Source organism: Phalaenopsis equestris, unplaced genomic scaffold, assembly GCF_001263595.1.
Source record: "Phalaenopsis equestris unplaced genomic scaffold, ASM126359v1 Scaffold000223, whole genome shotgun sequence".
Classification (NCBI taxonomy): Eukaryota; Viridiplantae; Streptophyta; class Magnoliopsida; order Asparagales; family Orchidaceae; genus Phalaenopsis; species Phalaenopsis equestris.
The window spans coordinates 499,034-519,016 of record NW_018164665.1 but is presented as its reverse complement, the minus strand read 5'-3'; the positions used below and the strand labels follow the sequence as shown (position 1 = coordinate 519,016).

The 19,983-nt window shown below is 35.2% G+C and overlaps 1 protein-coding gene across 1 annotated transcript in view; it reads left to right on the top strand.

The window, feature by feature from the left end:
* Positions 1-19,983, top strand: part of LOC110023203 (alpha-N-acetylglucosaminidase) — a 133,033-nt gene that overhangs the window by 96,371 nt on the left and 16,679 nt on the right. The window contains exon 16 of the mRNA XM_020722501.1: positions 17,439-17,662. Within this exon, the coding sequence (XP_020578160.1) occupies positions 17,439-17,662 (224 nt within the window). The remainder of the gene's footprint in view (positions 1-17,438; positions 17,663-19,983) is intronic.

The following is a 19,983-nucleotide window of genomic DNA, read 5'->3' as shown; positions in this document are numbered from 1 at the left end:
CTCTTCTTTTTTCCATAAACTAGGGATTGGTAATGCACTTCTACCAAGGACTGCACATTAGCTCCTCCTACAATTCGACTTGGCAAGGGTTGCACACACGAGGTACAATTCTCCTTTTTAGGTCACCTGCCTGCAAGGCTTTCGCTAGGGTTTGTGTTGTCTTGTTCTTTACCTCTCACACGCGGCGCTCTCACCACCCGACGAGCTCAATATCTCTTTTTTCCTTCGGTTTGGTTCAAAACAATCCTAAGTCACCCTCGCTCTGGCGATGATCCATGCTCTCCTGTCTATTCTTTTGCACTAGCTTCTTTTGAAATGAGTTGTTTGTCTCTTAATGACGGAAATGACTCAACAGTTACATTTGAGTCGACCTATTAATTAAAATTCATCCTTTTTTATTGCACTTATTACATTGTTGGACATCGACAAGTTGATGCATGTGAAGGGGAAGTTGATGCGACACCTAGCAGTCGAGTTCGATAACTGTGTGGATTCGATTGAGGGAACCGACAAGGAGCTAAGGCAGAACTAGTGTGCGGGAGATCGAGGTGAAGGCGTCAAAGCACGGGAGCTGTGACGAGCAGTGAGCGTAGGCTATTGAAATTCCATCTCAAGCACTTGAGCAAGGAACAAGATGAGGGTACACTTGGTTTCGACCAAGAATCGTGAGGTTAAGGTTATTCTTTTTATGTTTATTTTTTTTTCTAAATATATTGGAAAAAAGTACTAAATAAGTTTTATAAGAAAATTTTATTAAATTCAATCTATTTGGATGAAATAAAGAATATTGTGATATAAAAATATAATATTAATATATAAAATAGGTTTTGTATTAATTTGGAAAACTAAAAATGATACCTAATAATGAGGATTAATTTATTAAAGGTTAACCTTTTTATTATATAGAAAATGATAAAATTTTAAATTTTAAATTTAATTGATAAAATTTTTTATATTGATAAGAATAATGATAATAATAAATTTATTACAAATTATTTATTTTTAGAGTAATAATATGTAAATAATAACATTATTTTAAGAGAGATTAAAAGATCTAAAAACGAAATGATGATTTACAAAGCCCAAATAATGGCGAATTACTTGTAAATAAGTAGATTAATTAAAATAAAGTGACAAGAATTTCTTACATACATGATTACAGGTTTTCTACTAGAGTCAGTTGATAGAATACACAAGGAAATTTCTTAACTTTTGACCCAATGTAGCTTTTTGGTTTTATCTTAACTAGTTGCATTAGTAGTTACTGATACCTTTTAATTCACTTGCATAGTTTTTTTTATTTATTATGCTATTTTTTTATTGGTCACATTGTCATGAATAATTAGCTATAATTATTTTATATATTAATTTGCGGATATAAATATATATAATTGACAGTTGTGCATATGAATGATATAATATAAGTTATATAGAATCCGGGATTTACATGTTGATTATGATGGAGTTTGCCCATTTAAGTTTTTAGCTGGCGAATGCTAAGATAATTGTGCGCATAAATGAAATAGATTATTAACATTAATGTATCTTTCGGTACAAGTTTTAGACGATGTTCTTTTGATGACTGTATAAAAATAAAATGATATAGATATGTTATTAACATAGTTAAACTTATTGGATATTTTGAATTATCGTCAATGATTATATCTGAAAATGTAAAATGTGTAATGTTTTTGTATTGATTTATAGTACATATGACCAACATGCATATTATTTCATTTTTGTTATGTTATTATAGTTTAGAAGTTGTACTCATCGACTTTTATAGCTCACTATTGTTTTAAATTAACTTTCAAAATTAAGCTTTTGTGTAAAGATTAATAATAGAGAAAGGAATATCTATAGAAGGCGTGGAAAACCTGAGTTAAGGTAAATTTTTCATTTATTTAACTTTTTTAAAATTTATATTATTTCATTTGATTAAAATTTGGAATTTTTTATTATTTAATAATATGTTAATATTATTTTAAAATGCAGACGACGTATGTTAAGCCGTCCTCCAGGGATACTTCATGCTCGATCACTCTCAGCGTTGGAATCTTCCAGCTTATCTGACCCATAGACACCTGTAAAACTATCTCTCGTAGCTATGTGGTTGACATAAAGTGAGTCTCTTAAGGCACTAGAAATTCTCAAACTCGTCTTTCATGAAGGCTTAAAAAACATACTCTTAGACATATCACAAGCAAAAATTAATAATAGAAGTAATTAATTAAAGTTTATGCGGCTATGAGGTCTTAGAGAACTCAATATATAAACCTAAGAGTGACGGGTTCTATACATTCGGGTGACCGAGTAGCCTTCGTGGTCCCTTGAGAATAAATATAGCTGAGCCTAGTCTCATACGAGTGCTTGCGGTTCCTCTCACTTGAAATTTTCTTTTTCTTTATCGAAGTTTTGAGACGAGACACTCGTGTTACTCTTTTTTTTTTCTTTCGGTATTTCTCCAAGAGTTTCGAGGATTTTCTTTTACTTAGGTCTTTTTTGTTGATTTTTCTCGAGTTTTTCGCTTTTCCTCGGATTTCCTGGATGACGTTTTCTTCCGGACTTTGCTTTTGGAGATGCATTTAGGCTTGCTATACTTTATTTAAAAAGCAAAAAAAGTAAATATCAAATACATAAGAAATAGAAATAAACATGAATTGTATAAAATACTAATACAATAAACAGTGAATGTCTTCAACAATCATTATAATTAACAGAAATAAAAAACTAACATTTCCTCCAAGCACTCTCCAACTACCGCATCTGCAATTCTTTCCCTCAGATTTGTCATCTTATTTGCACTTTCCTCATCTTGAGTGCCGAGCTTGGGATATTATTTTCGGTCTGTGACAAAGATTGTTCAAGACGATATTTATATGCCTCGGCGAAGACATGTGCATGATCTTTGTCCGTCCTACGAAAGTCGTTGCGGGAAGGATGTCATCGAATATAATTGTGGAGTCATCATGACAATCACAATCTGCACTTGTTTGAGAAACGGGTAAGATAACATATCATGAAGTATAATATATTTTTTCTTCCAAACACCAAAAGTTTTTTCAATGACACTACATAAGGAGGAATATTTTTTGTTGAACATTTCTTTACTGCCCCGCATGACATTGCTCGCTCGTTAAAAATCAGGTATGTGGTATCTCGTATCAAGATAGAGCTTGAGATACTCTCACTACAACGGATACTCAGCTTCGATCAAATATTATTTATCTAATGTGAATTGAATAATTAGTGTTGAAAGAAAAAAAGATTTAGGAGAGTAGCACAATTTTAAGAGAACCATTGAGTAGATCTAGGAAGTTGTATTTGTTATTTTGTGTTGCAGATTTGAAAATTTGACTGACATGTGCACTGTCCTCCCAACCGGTCATGACAAAAGTGACACATGTTGAAGTTGTATACCACCATTTCATTCTGCACCAGGGACCCATAATGTTCAATGAATGTGATTTTCTCATTATTTGGAACATGTGCATCAACACATGTTTCGTCGATGTTCCAATACAATTCTAAAAATATAACGAAGGGTTGCATAATGAAGATATTCATATAAAAATTGAATGTAATAAATATGAAAAATTACGTTAAAGTAGGTTTGTTGGTTTTATGACTTGTGTAGAAAAAGTGACACACATTTAACCCTACTGAAAAGTATCTGCAAATTGTTTTGCAAGAGTGCTGAAATCGCTTATAGCTCGCATTAATTCATTCTGCGATAATATGTAGAGAGTTTTTGCTAACACCTCTCGTGAAGTCGTTCTAAAAGAGAAATGAAACCCATGATTTCTGTATAGTTCCTTCAACAGATGGGTGGATACCGTATGTCTTGCAGAACATATTGCTAAATTTTTATAGGTGGCTCGCAAGCAACTCATTAACCATTTTGTCACTAACATATGACGATGCAATGCAATGGGAGCGTTCTATGTATGAGTTATAATAATCGTATATCAAGCATACTGCAGCTGCATCTCTCCTTCTGCGACTTTCTCTAATTGCATCCATATATTTTGACATCGAAGTGGCTAACACAAGCATCATTAAATTAACTATAATCATATAAGGTTATGAACAAAATTAACATAAACAAATAATATTACAACAGTAAATATAAAACATAATAAGGAATGAAAAACTCTCAAGTACAGTGACATGTCCAAAGCATCATAAATATCCAAAGAAGTATGAAAAAGCAAAAGCAAATAAAAATTTTTGAAGTAGATACACAAATAACAAATATGAAATCTACAATAATCTAATAAAAAATATCCTTCAAACATCACTACTCTCATGAAAATAACGTAGGTAAGCCACTCCATGGTCAACTATCATCGTCATGAAAAACTTTCTTCGGGTCGAATCTTCAATCAACTTCATAGAGAATAAATACAAGGACATGTCCTCATAAATTTATGGAGTTGCCTCCAAAATTCACATAACTCGTTGGACAGAAGTTGCTTGTGATGGGTCGGGATCATTGTTGCATGAAGCCATTAATTGTGAGTTATGACTTCTAAGGAAAGACGCTCTCTCCATTTTCTTCAATCCGGGAACGCTTTGACGATTCATGGACTCAACTTCATGGAGGTTCGGGCTGCGGCCGCCTTCATTGGAATAACATGTTTGTTCAGCTCCCAAATTACCGATGATGCCACCAAACCTCACCTCACTGGGGCACATGCATTGTTGCTCTTTGCCACGACACCTCCAAACAAACGATCCAACTTCTCCTCTTGCTTGAGATCGATTCCACTGTATTTAAAATTTTTTCGTTGCAGACTCCACCTACAAATTCATATAACATGTTGGATTTGAAAACAATTTAAATTTTGACGAAAACATGGGACATTTAAAAAATGTTCACCGCCAATCTCTTTGCACACCACTTATTAAAAGCATCAATTGTTCGATTTACTGTATCTCAACTCAAGCCCTTTGATTCTAGCTTTAATTCCTTTCAGTTTTTTCAATTTTTCTTCAACTGATTGCACTTGTTTTTTTAACTGCATCCTATCATACTTTTTGTTTGTACTTTTCTTGAATTTTTTAATAATATTTTGTCAGTCTTCTTTGTTGAAACTGGTTGGTCTATTACCCAGATTGACCTCCTTGAGACAAAGGTCCCAAAATATTTTCTTTGTATCCTTATCCCACATCATTCATGAACCAGCCTCTTTGGTCTTAACCATTGTGATAACAGAATGGAAAAAATAATTAGCATAAACCCTGAGGGCTACAAAAAAAAAGCCACAAATCATCAACATCCATACATAAACACATCTACCATCATCAACATCCATACATAAACACATCCACCATCACCTTCCACCACACCTTCCACCACCACCTCACCCTAAAAAAAAAAACACATCCACCAACACATCCACATCCATATACCACACATCCACACGCCTCATAACCACACATCACACATCTACACATCATTTACTTGACACCTGCCCATGTCATACAAAACCCTAAGAGCCAACATGTGTCCACGCATCACACCACCACCACCTCCACACATCACGCACCCACACACACACGCACCCACACACACGCACCAACAACACTAAGCACCTAGGAGTCCAGTCATGGTTCCGGCGAGAGACGAGTAGGCGACGCGGCGGACGGTAAGGTCAAGGCAGGCGTCCCATTTAGCGTCCAGGGACGACCTCGATTTCTTCAACTCTTCTTCCGCCATGAATTCGACTTAATTCTCACCAGTCAGACGCACAATGTGCAGATTGAAGAGATCCCTTCTCTATTGCGGCCTTCGGGTTCAATTTGCTTAAAACAAGTTCTCACTCATCACAAATTGTTCTCAATTTTTCAACCGCATGCCCTAAATTTATTCCCAGCAAGTCTTAACATTTTTTAAAATACCTTAGTATATTATTAATTGAACTTTATTTGCCCATAATTTGTATAATGTCAGATATTTCTATAATTTATGGGGACGTCAACTCAACAATAATCTTGCAAAATAAAACAAATATCTTACGCCATACACCTCCTTCATGATATTATTTGAGATGACAATATCGGTAGAAAGTTTCAACTAAAGAAGCCTCCAATCCACTTAATGCTGGAGACTTTGGGTCTGTTTAGGGCAACTGTAGGTTAATAATAAATTGTTGCGGATAAGCTGATTGTCTATTTATTTTTTTATTGTTTGACAATAGTTATGCTACAACTGTTTCTGAATAAATAATTATTCTACCCTTGTATAGTAATATTGTTTGCAGCAGAACTATCATGTCAATATGTTTTATACTTTAGAAGCAAAAATCTAGTGCATAACATTACAAAATAAAAAAATATATACCTCGCTTAACAATGAATATCATTATTACTAAAATTAAGACAAAGATTATTAAAATATCATTTAATAATATGATAATATTATTTTTAAAATATTGATGATGTATGTCACGAGCTATACCGCCTCCAGGGATACTATTCATTCCATATCACTCTCGACCATGGAATTTGTCAGTCAGTCTGTCCAACTAAAGAAGTCACAGTTCTCCGTAATTTTCCCCTGTAGTTATTTGGATGATAGGAAGTTAGCACAAAATATTGAAATTCATAGTAGTAGTGCAATCATCTTTCCTAAATGTTTTAAAAGACATCCCATTTGACGTGACGCAAGTAAAAATTGTTCAAATAAGCAATTAATTATAGTTTTATATAGTTGTGTAGTCTTAGAGAACTTAGTATATCAATCAATGATTTTATCACTGCAATGAGACATCAAACCTTAGAAAAAAAGTTTTTTTTTGTTCTCTTTAACCCACCTAATACCAAGTTTGTGTGTTTCACGCACATGTTTATCACCAAAAAAGGCCGTATAACGAAAAAAATGTGAGAAATTTGGTTGTCTTTATTAGGATTTCACATGTGACACCAATTAATGATGAAAAACAGACCATCCAGAAAAACCTATAAGGTCTAATGTCTCGTCATAACCCTCCAAAATCCACTAAACAAAATATAAAAGAAATGAAAAAAGAAAAAAAAAACACTTGCAAACAACGTAGAAAAAACCCAAACAAATAATATCAAATACACAAGAAACAAAAATAAACATGAACTGTATAAAATATAAATACAATAAACAGTGAATCGCTTCAATGACCATTACAATTAATAATACGCTAAATCAATCCATTCAACATCCAACAATGACATTGGTAATTTGTTCTCTCAGTTTAATAATTGTCTCAACACTTTCGTCATCCTGGGTGCAACCCTCATGTAATTCTACTTCTATCTGTGGTATAGATTGTCCTATGTGATATTCAAATGCTTCATGCACGACATGTAAATAGTAATCATCGACCATGTTGAAGTCTATGTCATTGTGCGAATGATGTCGTTGAATATAGTTGTGGAGAGCTATTGCGACTACTACAATCTGTACTTGCTTTGGAAATAAATATGTTGGCAAATCACGCAGTATGACCATTTTTTCCTTCTGCACACTAAATGTTCTTTCAATTACATCGCGTAAGGACGAGTGTCGTTTGTTAAACATTTTTTTTCTGTCTCGGACAACATTGTTGGATCTTTCAAAGTTGAGAATGTGATATTTGATGTTCAGAAATAGCTCCAGATTCCTCCTCTGTAAGAGTATCCATTGTCGACCAATGATGTTTATGTTGCAAATACAATAATCAACATTGAAACTAAAAAATATATAATTATAATTAATAATTGAACAAACTTGAAGGTGGGTGGGAGAATTTGTGCTTTCGATTTCATGTGGCAAAAACAAATATACGACTCTCATGTGCATTATCTTCCCAACCAACCATAATAAAAGTAAAGTACATGTTATAATTACACACAACCATCACATTTAGTGTTGGTGATCCACACCGACCAATGAATGCGACCCTTTCATTATTGGAGACATGTGCACCCACGTGTGTTCCATCGATCGGTTAAATACAATTCTAACAAATTAAAGAAGGATGTGTGAACACTGCTCATTCCGCCTTCTGAATATAATGAGTAAAAAGATTTACCCTAAAAAGTTGCACATATCACGGATCATTTGCAATCTTTATTGGAGTCATCTCAAATGTTGGATCCCCTGCATTGATAATCTTGGATGACAAACTAACAAGAGCTTTCAAATCTACTGAAAAGTATCTGCTGATTGTCTTTGATAAATGTTGAAATCGCTTCATCGCTCCTTTCATTGATTCATTATGTGATAACATGTAAGGGATTTTTACCATAACTTCGCACACTGTCATTCTACATGTGCATGAAGTCCATGATTCCTATGTAGTTCATTTAAAAGATCTATAAATATGGGTTGTGTCATACAAAATATGTTGTTAAATTCTGTAGGATGTTCTTCAAGTAGCTCTTCAACCCATTTATCACCAATGTACAATCATGTCATGCAAGGAGACCGATCTATGTATGAGTTTTAGTACTCATACATTAAATATACTGCTGCCATAATTCTCTTTCTGTGTTTCTCTTTTTGTGAATCCATGTTAAAATGCTTTGTTAAGGTAAGACATGTGCATCAAACAACTTTAATAATCTTCGAGTAATGAATTACAAAGTGTACAATGAAAGTCAAACATCCAAAATAACATTAATATTGTTCCATGGAAGAAGAAAAAAAACATCTAAATCAGAATAAGATAAACCTACTGGAAAATAAATACAAATAGTGAAAAAATAACTGAATAAAATCAAGAATCCTTGTTGTCGTAAAAAAAGGTAAATAATTGACCCTATGGTCAGGGCCATTTTCATGAGAAACTCTATAGGTCGGGTCGTCCAACAACTTCATGAAGTTCAAATACAACGACATGTCCTCATAAATTTATGGAGTTGCCTCCAAAATTCACATAACTTGTTGGACAGAAGTTGCTTGTGATGGGTCGGGATCATTGTTGCATGAAGCCATTAATTGTGAGTTATGACTTCTAAGGAAAGACGCTCTCTCCTTTTTCTTCAATCCGGGAACGCTTTGACGATTCATGGACTCAACTTCATGGAGGTTCGGGCTGCGGCCGCCTTCATTGGAATAACATGTTTGTTCAGCTCCCAAATTACCGATGATGCCACCAAACCTCACCTCACTGGGGCACATGCATTGTTGCTCTTTGCCACGACATCTCCAAACAAACGATCCAACTTCTCCTCTTGCTCGAGATCGATTCCACTGTATTTAATTTTTTTTCATTGCAGACTCCACCTACAAATTCATATAACATGTTGGATTTGAAAACAATTTAAAATTTGACGAAAACATGGGACATTTAAAAAATGTTCACCGCCAATCTCTTTGCACACCACTTATTAAAAGCATCAATTGTTCGATTTACTGTATCTCAACTCAAGCCCTTTGATTCTAGCTTTAATTCCTTTCAGTTTTTTCAATTTTTCTTCAACTGATTGCACTTGTTTTTTTAACTGCATCCTATCATACTTTTTGTTTGTACTTTTCTTGAATTTTTTAATAATATTTTGTCAGTCTTCTTTGTTGAAACTGGTTGGTCTATTACCCAGATTGACCTCCTTGAGACAAAGGTCCCAAAATATTTTCTTTGTATCCTTATCCCACATCATTCATGAACCAGCCTCTTTGGTCTTAACCATTGTGATAACAGAATGGAAAAAATAATTAGCATAAACCCTGAGGGCTACAAAAAAAAAGCCACAAATCATCAACATCCATACATAAACACATCTACCATCATCAACATCCATACATAAACACATCCACCATCACCTTCCACCACACCTTCCACCACCACCTCACCCTAAAAAAAAAAACACATCCACCAACACATCCACATCCATATACCACACATCCACACGCCTCATAACCACACATCACACATCTACACATCATTTACTTGACACCTGCCCATGTCATACAAAACCCTAAGAGCCAACATGTGTCCACGCATCACACCACCACCACCTCCACACATCACGCACCCACACACACACGCACCCACACACACGCACCAACAACACTAAGCACCTCAACCAAAATTCAAGCAAGCACCTACACACCTGCACATCCACAGACATCACACCACTATATGTATTTCGAATTTTCAAATGCAACACCACCACCATCAAGCGTATCATGATCGAAGTATAAAGCATTTGTATGATGCAAACTGAGTATCATAAAGTATAAAGTCACTGAACCAAGCAAGCTTAAGAATGGATGCAACATAAAACAACAAACTGAGCATCATGGATGAAACATGAAGCATCGAACCGAGCATCATGGATGCAACATAAAGCATTAAAATAATCAACTAATCATATCACAACCAATCTTTATGTATGCAACATAAAGAATCAAAATCATTCATAATATGCTCGGTTGATATGTATCACGACCGGGCATATCAAAATCATAAATCAAATCGATGCAACATAAATCATCAAAATCATCAACCGAGCATATCAAACCGAAAACCACCAAATCGAGCAAAGAGAGAAATCAGGGGAGAGGAAACCAATAACCAAACCGAGAATTTTTGCACATTATAATTTGCATAATCATAAAGCTACCTAATATATAAGGCAGTGATTACCAAAACAGAGAGGAGAGGTAGAAGAGGGACTACCACATAGAGCACATAATGCGTACAACTACCAAACCAGGCTTAAGAAGAGAAGGGATAAGAAAATAGAGAATAGAAAGCTCACCACAATAACCACAAACTGTAGAAAGGGAACAAATGCACAAAGTGCACAGAACCACGAAGTCAAGTGGAAGAAAAGAAAGGAGAGGGAGAAGTATTTAAGGGTCACCGAAACAACCACCCGCAACCAACAATAGAAAACCGAAAACAACGCTTGGCCACCAGAGCGACGGATCCAAGAGGATCGAGAGAAGAGAAATTAAGCCAACTGTCACGTCGAGAGAGCCGTAGGAGAACAAGAGGGCAGCCATCAGAGGAACACAAAAGGGTAGCCGCGTAAAATGAAATCGAAGGAACGTGTGTCGCGTGGTCGAACTCATGACCGGTGTTTCAATTAGATTTATCAAAATGCCCTCACGACCGTAGAATCCTAACAACCCAAACTGCAGTCTGCACTGCAGTAAAACTACCGCCCCAAATAGCCTGTTAGAGACCTGCATGGTCCAACGGGCGAAGCAGAAAGTGGAATAAGTGAGAAAGACTAATGGGAGGCAAATAATCAAAAGGGATGATCCTTTGTGTGAACTAAGATCAAGATTCGGTGATGTGGCAGTGCCCTATGCTCAACAAACAAAGAGAACGAGAGCAACTATAAGGATTAATCAAAGGGGTAACCTCACAAATGCAAGGCTACGAGCGGGGGAAAGGAGATTTTACTGAAGCACAAAGCCAAACACCGATGCGAGTATGGGATTGAACGAGTTGTTTTGCTTTGAATTTTTTGTGAAACGAAGCTGAGGTGTCAAGCTACGTTCGAACATCCCATGCCTAGAAGGTTAGAAGAATTTTGAAACCTATGTTATATTTGCGTCGATTTTTTTAAGAAAAAGTTTGATCTTATTTTCTCTTTTGAAAGGTAAAATTATCCTTTTGTTAAATTTCTTTATTTGGATTATGATACTATGCAAAGATGTAATTCTTTTCGATTGGGTAGACTAAGGCCCCGTTTGGGGCTGTGACGCGGCTTGAAAATGCCAATCGGGGTTGTTTGGATACGCGACCGCAAGCTAGACCTTGCGGCCCGTGTTCCTTCGTAGAAGATGTAATTCTTTTCGATTGGGTAGACGAAGGCCCCGTTTGGGGCTGAGACGCGGCTTGGAAATGCCAATCGGGGTTGTTTGGATACGCGGCCGCAAGCTAGACCTTGCGGCCCGTGTTCCTTCGTATATTGTTGACGTGCCTGCCCCACTCCTCACCGTGATTCATTATTGTGTGTTTTTCCCTAACGGTGTGCTCCTCTCCTGCATTTATCTCTCGCGATTCTTGCCCTAAAATCTCCTATGTTTCTCTCTCTCGTGATTCTCATGGGTAGGGTTGCCTCTTTTGAGGAGTTCTTTTCTCCCTCTCCTTTATCTACTCTGCGCCACTTTGTGAGTGTCGTGTTTCCTCTTCATGCGGTGGTTTGTGAGTGTGTTGGTTCATTTGTGTTATAATTTTATTTTGTGGTGGTTCACTCTGTGTTGTTGTTTATCTGTGTGGTGGTTCCTCTGTGCTTTAGTGCCTCTTTTTATTGGGTAATCCTTACCTTAACTATGCTTTTGTTTTTGTTTTTGGAAATTCGTATATTGCCCAGATTTTCATGGTTTCCTCTTTGCGGTGATTCCTCTGTGTGGTGCTGCTTCTTTGTGCTAGCTAATTTGTACCCTAACTTTTCTGTGACTCTTGATTTTGCAAAAGGCTTTATGCCTGAGAATTTGGTGGTTTCCTCTGTGCGGTGGTTCCCCTTCCTGTTAGTTAATGCCTATTATGCTCGAGAATCCTATAGTTTTGTTCCGCTTCCTGTTGGTTAATGCCTATTATGCTCGAGAATCCTATAGTTTTTTTTATTTGGGAATTGTTTATGGTTAATTGGTTTTCGGTTAATGTTGGATTTGTTTGAAGGAGGTGGTGGTGTTTGGAGGTGTTTGTGTGTGGGTGAGGTGGATTTGTTTGGAGGAGGTGATTGGGTATCCGTGTGGTTGTGGATATATTGGTGATGGTGGATGTTTTTGTGTGGGTGAGGTAGTAGTTGGTATTTTCTGTGTGGTTGTGGATGTGTTGGTGATGATAGATGTGTTTGGAGGTGATGATTGTGTGGTTGTGTTGTGTTGGTCAGTGTATTGGTGTGTGGAGTTGGTGTGTAGAGGTATTAGTGTTGTAGATGTGTTGTGTGTGTGAAGATGTTTGTAGTACTGTTGTGTGTGGAGGTGTTCGCAGCAATTATGTGTAGATTATGTTGTAATGTGATGTGGAGTGGCAGTGATAATGCTATTGTTGCGCATTTTTTTCCTCTCTGAACTGTGTTAAATATATTTTATGGGAAATGTTTATGTTGATTAGTTTTTTTTTCATGAAAGTATACACAATGGTTAAGACCAAAGAGGTCGGCTCATCTGCAATGTGGGATAAGGATATCAAAATGATTATTTGCGACCTATTCCTCAATAAGGTCGAGAAGGGAAATAGGCTGACAACCTACTTCAACAAGGAGGGATGACAAATTATCATAAAAATATTTAAGGAATGTACAAGTAGATAGTACGATAGGGTGCAGTTGAAAAAGAAGTGGGACCAGCTGGAAAATGATTGGAAAATCTTGAAGGATTGAAGCTAGGAACCAGGGGCTTGGATTGAGACCCAATAAGGTGAACAACTGATGCTTCATATGTGTGATGGGATGAGAGACTGATGATGAGTATTTTTGAAACATCCACTGCTTTTATTTATTGTTTAAATTTTTTTTTCAAGTCCGCCAACATGTTAATTAAATTTTTAGGTGGTGCTAGCTGCAAAAAAATTTAAATGTTGTGGCATCGATCCTAAGCGGGAAGAGAGGTTAGATCGTATGTTTGGTGGTGTCGTATCCACAAGAAACAATGCATATGCTCCTAGTGAGGTGGGGTTTAGTGGCACCCCTGCAAATTGGACAGTTAACAAAACAGGTGATTCTAACGAAGTCCTCAGTACGAACTGCAATGAGGTTGAATGCAATAGCCGATCAAAGTAGCTCAGGGTTGAGAGATAGAAAAAAGAGGGAGCTGCTTTCATTAAAAATCAGATATCACAATTTGTGGCTTCATGCACCAATGACTTTGGCCCACCATAAGCAACATCTGTCCAGCTGTTTATGCGAATTCTGGAGGGAACTCTGGAAATTTATGAGAACATGTTATATTAGTTCTCTATGAAGTTGTTTGAAGATTCGACTCGAAAAGAGTTTTTTATGATGATGGTCGTTGATCGTAATGTGAATTACTTAGGTTATTTTCATGAAAACAATGATGCTTGTGGGACACATTTTTGTCACTAGATTCTTGTGAGCAGATGGGCTGGAAGATTTCACCGCCGAGAGTGATCGGGCGTGGAGAGTATCTCTGGAGAGTGACTTATTTTGTGACATACGTCGTCTATATTTTAAAAATAATGTTATCAAATTATTTATTGTTATTTTAATAGTCATTTTCTTAATTTTAACAGTCATGCTACTCACTGTTTAATGAAGAGTCTATATTTGTTTTGTAATATTTTGCACTGAATATTTGCTCTCAAGTATGGAATGTACTGGTATGAATAGTTCTGTTATAAACAAAATTACTATACAGAGATAGAATTGTTATTTTTTTAGAAACAGCTGCAACACAATTGTTTTCAAACTGAAAAAACAAAAAGACAACCAGCTTATCTACAGAAGCTTCTGCGTAGCAGCTTTCTGTTGCAGTTGCTACGCAACAGCTTATTATTATGTTGCAGTTGCCTCAAATAGTCCCTAAAAAAGTGAAGCTTGAATCAACAACGATATCCATTTATTTCTATTTGAAGTTAACATTCTAATTCTAGATATATTTATGCTATTTTAGCTTTTGTGGTGTGGTGATGTGTTGGTTTAGTGAAATTAAAGTTTATTTTTCTTTAGTAAATGTTAAACTCAAAATAATATATTTTATATATTTAGCTTTTCTCATAAATTTAATATCAAAGATAACTCTATTCATGGAAAATATTGCAATTAAAAATTATTATATGTGAACCATTAAATGCAAGATATTAAAATTTTAGTTAATTCTAATTTATTTTATGGTTGGTTGAGCTTATGAAATTAGTGTAATGAAGATTATAAGAGTAACATATACATGAACTTAAATTTAATTTAAATGTGGAATTATCTTAATTTTTTTTTATGAAATTCTTAAATACAAACTCTTTACATTAATTCAATGTTCATAAATTTATTCAATACAATGTTAAAGTATCATTCAATAACGTAAAAAATAGTTTATTGTTATTATATTATTTTTAACGTCAAGTGTGCTTATGAGTTAACGATGATTTAATTATATCATTTATTGTTGAAAATCATGTAAATAAAAAATAAACTCTCATTTAAAAAAGTTTTGAATGCATCAATTATAATTAAAAAGCATATTTTTTATAAATGAGAATAATGTTAATAAATTAATTGCTATATTCAAATTAAGTCGAGTATTAATTTAATTGATAAAAATATAATTTAATTACTAATTAAGTGGATTAAAGATATGCCAAGATAATTAAAGAATTCCATCAATTATATTTTTCATGAATCTTATATATGAATTTTGTAGTTTATAGTTTAATTAGTATCAGAGTAAGTAAAAGTTATTAAAAACATCAAGCTCATTTTATGAAGATCGAGGCTTCTAAGTGAATCTAAAGTGGATATTTACTTTTCTAAATTACAATGTTTTTTTTTTTTTTTTAATTTCTGAATTTATTTTTTATTCCAAATATTTTCATGTATATTCTGTGCTCATTTATTTTATGTTGTAAATGATTGTTTATTTTATTAAGAATGAAACATGCCTACCAACATTATTATTTGATGAATTACACAATAGTTATCAGCATTATCAATATTTGACGAATTACACAATAGCTAATGCTGACATTGATAATGCTAACATTGATATTGCCAGGCATTATCAAAATTTGACGAATTATCAATATTTGACGAATTACACAATAGTTACCAATATTGACTAATTATCAATATTATTTGACGAATTACACAATATCCTTTCATAACGTATTATATAGAAATGTTTGTATGTGTATGATGATAAATGTAGTTCATCCCTTTATGGTAATGGCTAGAGATGTCCATGTATCAATGCGCGTAAATGTTATAATGCTACTTTAGATAATAGTTGAATCATGACTATGCTCCGTTCTGCCTATGGGGTTGTATCAAGTAGGGGTGAGTTGGTGTTTCTTAACCTTAGGCAATAGTAGCTTTATTCTACAGTGATGAGTATGCATTGACTAAGGGTGTGTTTGGTTATGTTTAGATGGTGCTCTTGAGATGGTTGTATGATGAAAGAAAAATACGAGTATATCAAGTTATTAACGTAAATGAAAAGATAAATAACATTATTACCCCATTATACCTTATTGACATTTATAGGTTTAATACAAGATACGATTCATCATTTAGTTTAAATTACTGACTAGCATACATGTTGCTCCTATTTCTTGAGTATTGTGATTTGGAAATGTAATTATTTTAATGGATTTATATTAAAAGCTCATTATGTTGTTATTTAATAATTCGGATATAAAAATGAGTGAAAGAAGAGAAAATGTTTACTGTAGACTTGACAACACTAGAGCAAGATATATATGTTATTTTACATTTTTACCATTGGTTATAATTTTAGAATTTTGTGGCTCTTGTGATTTAGAAATGTAATTATTTTAACGGATTTATTTTAAAAGCTCATTTTGTTGTTATTTAATAATTTGGATATAAAAATGAGTGAAAGAAGTGGAAATGTTTGTTGTAGACTAGACAACACTAGAGCAAGATATATATGTTATTTTACATTTTTACCATTGGTTATAATTTTAGAATTTTGTGGCTCTTTCATTATTATTGAATTTAGTGATGATAATTAAATTTATGTTTAACGTCTGATGGTATGTTACCATCTTAAATTTAGAGATTGTAATTAAATTTATATTCAGGTATGACCATCCGTTCTTGTCTTCTGTTTTATTTGTGTCACACGATTTCAAAGGGTGATGATAAAGATGTAGAACTCTGGCTTTTAGATGATATTTATGATGGATGATCTAATAGCAAGACTTCTGATTTTTACACTTTTGCGATGCATGATCAAAGCATTACATGTTTTTGATAATATGTTAATTGGCTTGGGAAATTTGGGTTTTTCTAAATTGAAAAAGCCAAAATAAGGCGAGAGGAACGACATTTTACATAGGAAGATGGATGACATTTGACCGTTCCTGAATTTGGTTGGGGGCTTGCTAAAGCAACAATTCGTTGTTGATGCAACTGTTAGACATAGGAATAGAATGACGTGAACAATTTTTTTCTTTGCAGGTTTTCAAATCATAAACCTTCATTTTAGAGATCAAGGCAATGCCTCTTGACTGAGTGGTTGGTTTCAAAAAGTTCCTAGAGTTTTAGAGTGAAGTTCTGAATTAAAAAAATGACATAAAAGACTACAAATAAAGAATAGACTAACTTTTGTCAAACTAATGTCTAATCTAATTTGATACTGGTTAGACAATGATGGTGATGCGCTGCTGATGATGAATAACTCCATAGGCTCCAATTAGGCTGTCACATATCAAGTGGTGAAACTCTTGATATTTAATGTAGTAGCAAATCACCACATTTATTTCACGTTCACTTGTCTTTTGTCTTTAATGTTCGTCTTTTTACTGACTCTGTTGCAGGATCATAATAAAGATTTTATAGTTCAATTTCCAGACTTAAGTCCGATTCAGGAGGGTAGCCAGGTTTTACAAATTTCAAAAAGTAAGAATACCAGATTCTCCTTAAGGGAAACGAAATCTAATTCTCAAGAACCACATCTGTGGTATTCAACTAAAGAGGTGATTAAGGCATTGGAACTATTTATTGTTGCTGGGAGCAGCCTTGCAGAAAGTCTCACATACAGGTACAGCAGTTCCCTGAAGTATGCCCATATTTTTCCTATCATACTGTTAATGTCGATGTAACTAGTGATTAATTTATGGTTCCACTATTTTTACACACATGCGTGAAAAACATATAGACACGCCCAAAAAACATGCCTGCACATAGATGCACTTTCATGTAGAGTGGGACATTGGTTCTATTAGGGATAGCTTTCTCAATATTTTGTTTCTATGGCCACAATCATACCTCTAGTTGGCTATTGTTTTTATTCTTCTTTCAAAAATTTTGTGTTGAAATTCTGTTTTTTTACAATCAGATATGTTAAAATGTAATAGCTATGAGAAACTTATTGTTGAGAATTGGACCTTATTTAGGGTCCTATTGGTAAAAAGGAAATATTGAAGAAATCTATGGGTTTATTTGTAAAACATTGTAATACCCTTTTGAAGCCTTTGTTATGAATGTATAGAATATATTTTCAAGAGTTATTACTTTTTTTTGGTATCAAAGCTAAACCTAGCCATCTGTGAGGGTCGGGATCGTTGAATAGAGATCTGAAGCTCCCATTTGTCGGGGCATCACGACAAATCGAGACCAGTAACACAAAAGATTATGGCGTGTAGGATTGCAGTTTCCAGGACATGGAAGATCACGACGTACTGTGCAAGATCACGGCTTTTAGAGACTCGTAACGCGGAAGATTGTTTCATTCAGGATCACAACTTCCAAGGCCGCGGAAGATCATAGTGTGCAGGATCACTGCTCGATCCGACGAGTTTTGATCGGCATACAGAGACCGGGAGCTCACATTTTTCTTTTCATTATGCTTTGTCCTCGCAATGAAATTGTGTTTAGAGCTAATTGGGAAGGCAACGACAACTACAAGATTACAACATGAACTGAAGGATACATTCACAATTAGAGCTAATTGGGAAGGCAACGATGGGATTGCTGCGTAAAGATGCAAATGATCAAATTCATGTGTTTTGTGTGATCTAGCCTTGTGATTGAGGATGTTAGGAGACGGAGATAGTGTGAGAGATAAAAGATTGAAGCTTTTGGGGAATATAAATCCTGAAGTTCTGAATGTCTTGATCGGGCTCATACAAGGAGCTAGCATCTCGACTAGAGCCACCATCTCAGCACGTGCTCCGATGCAGGCAAAACTAGATCTCTCTCTTATGGATTTGAAGTTTGATGGTCTTGCCACGTATCTGATTTGTCCACGTCGGATCAAGACTGTTCTAATAGGGAAGAGACTAGAGGGATATCTGACGGGGGACAAGCCAAAAAGTAACAGTGTTGAGGAGATTAAATGGAGGATCACACACATCTTGTTTTACAACTGGCTACTCAACTTGATGGTTTTGTCGATTGCCTTATCCGTGTATGATATTCGAAATGCGAGGCAATATGGGCGAAGCGGAAAAAAAGCTATACTGGAGCTGGCAATCACATGAGGGTTTTCCAGATTCAGTGTGAGATAAAGGTGGTGGTTCAGAGTGATAAATCGATTCAGGAGTACCCATAGAGCTGGAGCAGGTGGGGGCAGATTATGATCACTTATCTTTGATGTCGATCTGTGGCAATCCAGAGTGCAAGAAACGGGAGATATTTACACATATGAGGACTATGCAGCTTCTAGCCCATCTAAACCCATCCTTTGATCAGAAGAGATGTGTCCTCCTAGCTTAGGCGACTATCCTTTCATTGGATAAGGCCATTGTTGTGATGATACAGGAGAATATTCGTATGAAGCTACGCTCGTAAGCCAAGTGGACTTCCAGTTATGCGATCAGATTTGACTGCCTTGAGCTCATATAAGATAGGTGTCCAAGGGGGACTCGCAAGTGCTAAAACTGTGGTGAAGTTGGGCATCTGAGCAAATACCTATCCTGGAGCACCTAAGGAGAGAGAGAGAGAGAGAGAGAGATGGACGTGGACATGGTGGAGGTTGTGATGGTCAAAAAGGTAGAAGAGGGGGCTACTGGCCAAATTTGATTGCAACAGAGGGGAGAGAGATATGTATGGTTTTTACCAATGAGAATCATGAGTGTCTAGATTTGTTGAAATGGAAGCAGAAATAAGCAGGAGATGGGGCTGAGGATTCTTCCATCGAGTAGTCATATAAGGGTAGCATTGTTATTTATTCTCATTGTGACTAAGGTACTTGTAATATACATGGTTTTGTCACTAATTCCACCACATGATCATCAGAAGGGATAGTAGATTCTGATACATCACAATATGTGATAGGTCCTGCTAGATAGTTTGTTTTGGTTTTTTTTGAACTCGGAGTCCTCGGTTTGTCTAATGATCTTATAATTCTCTTTCTAAATA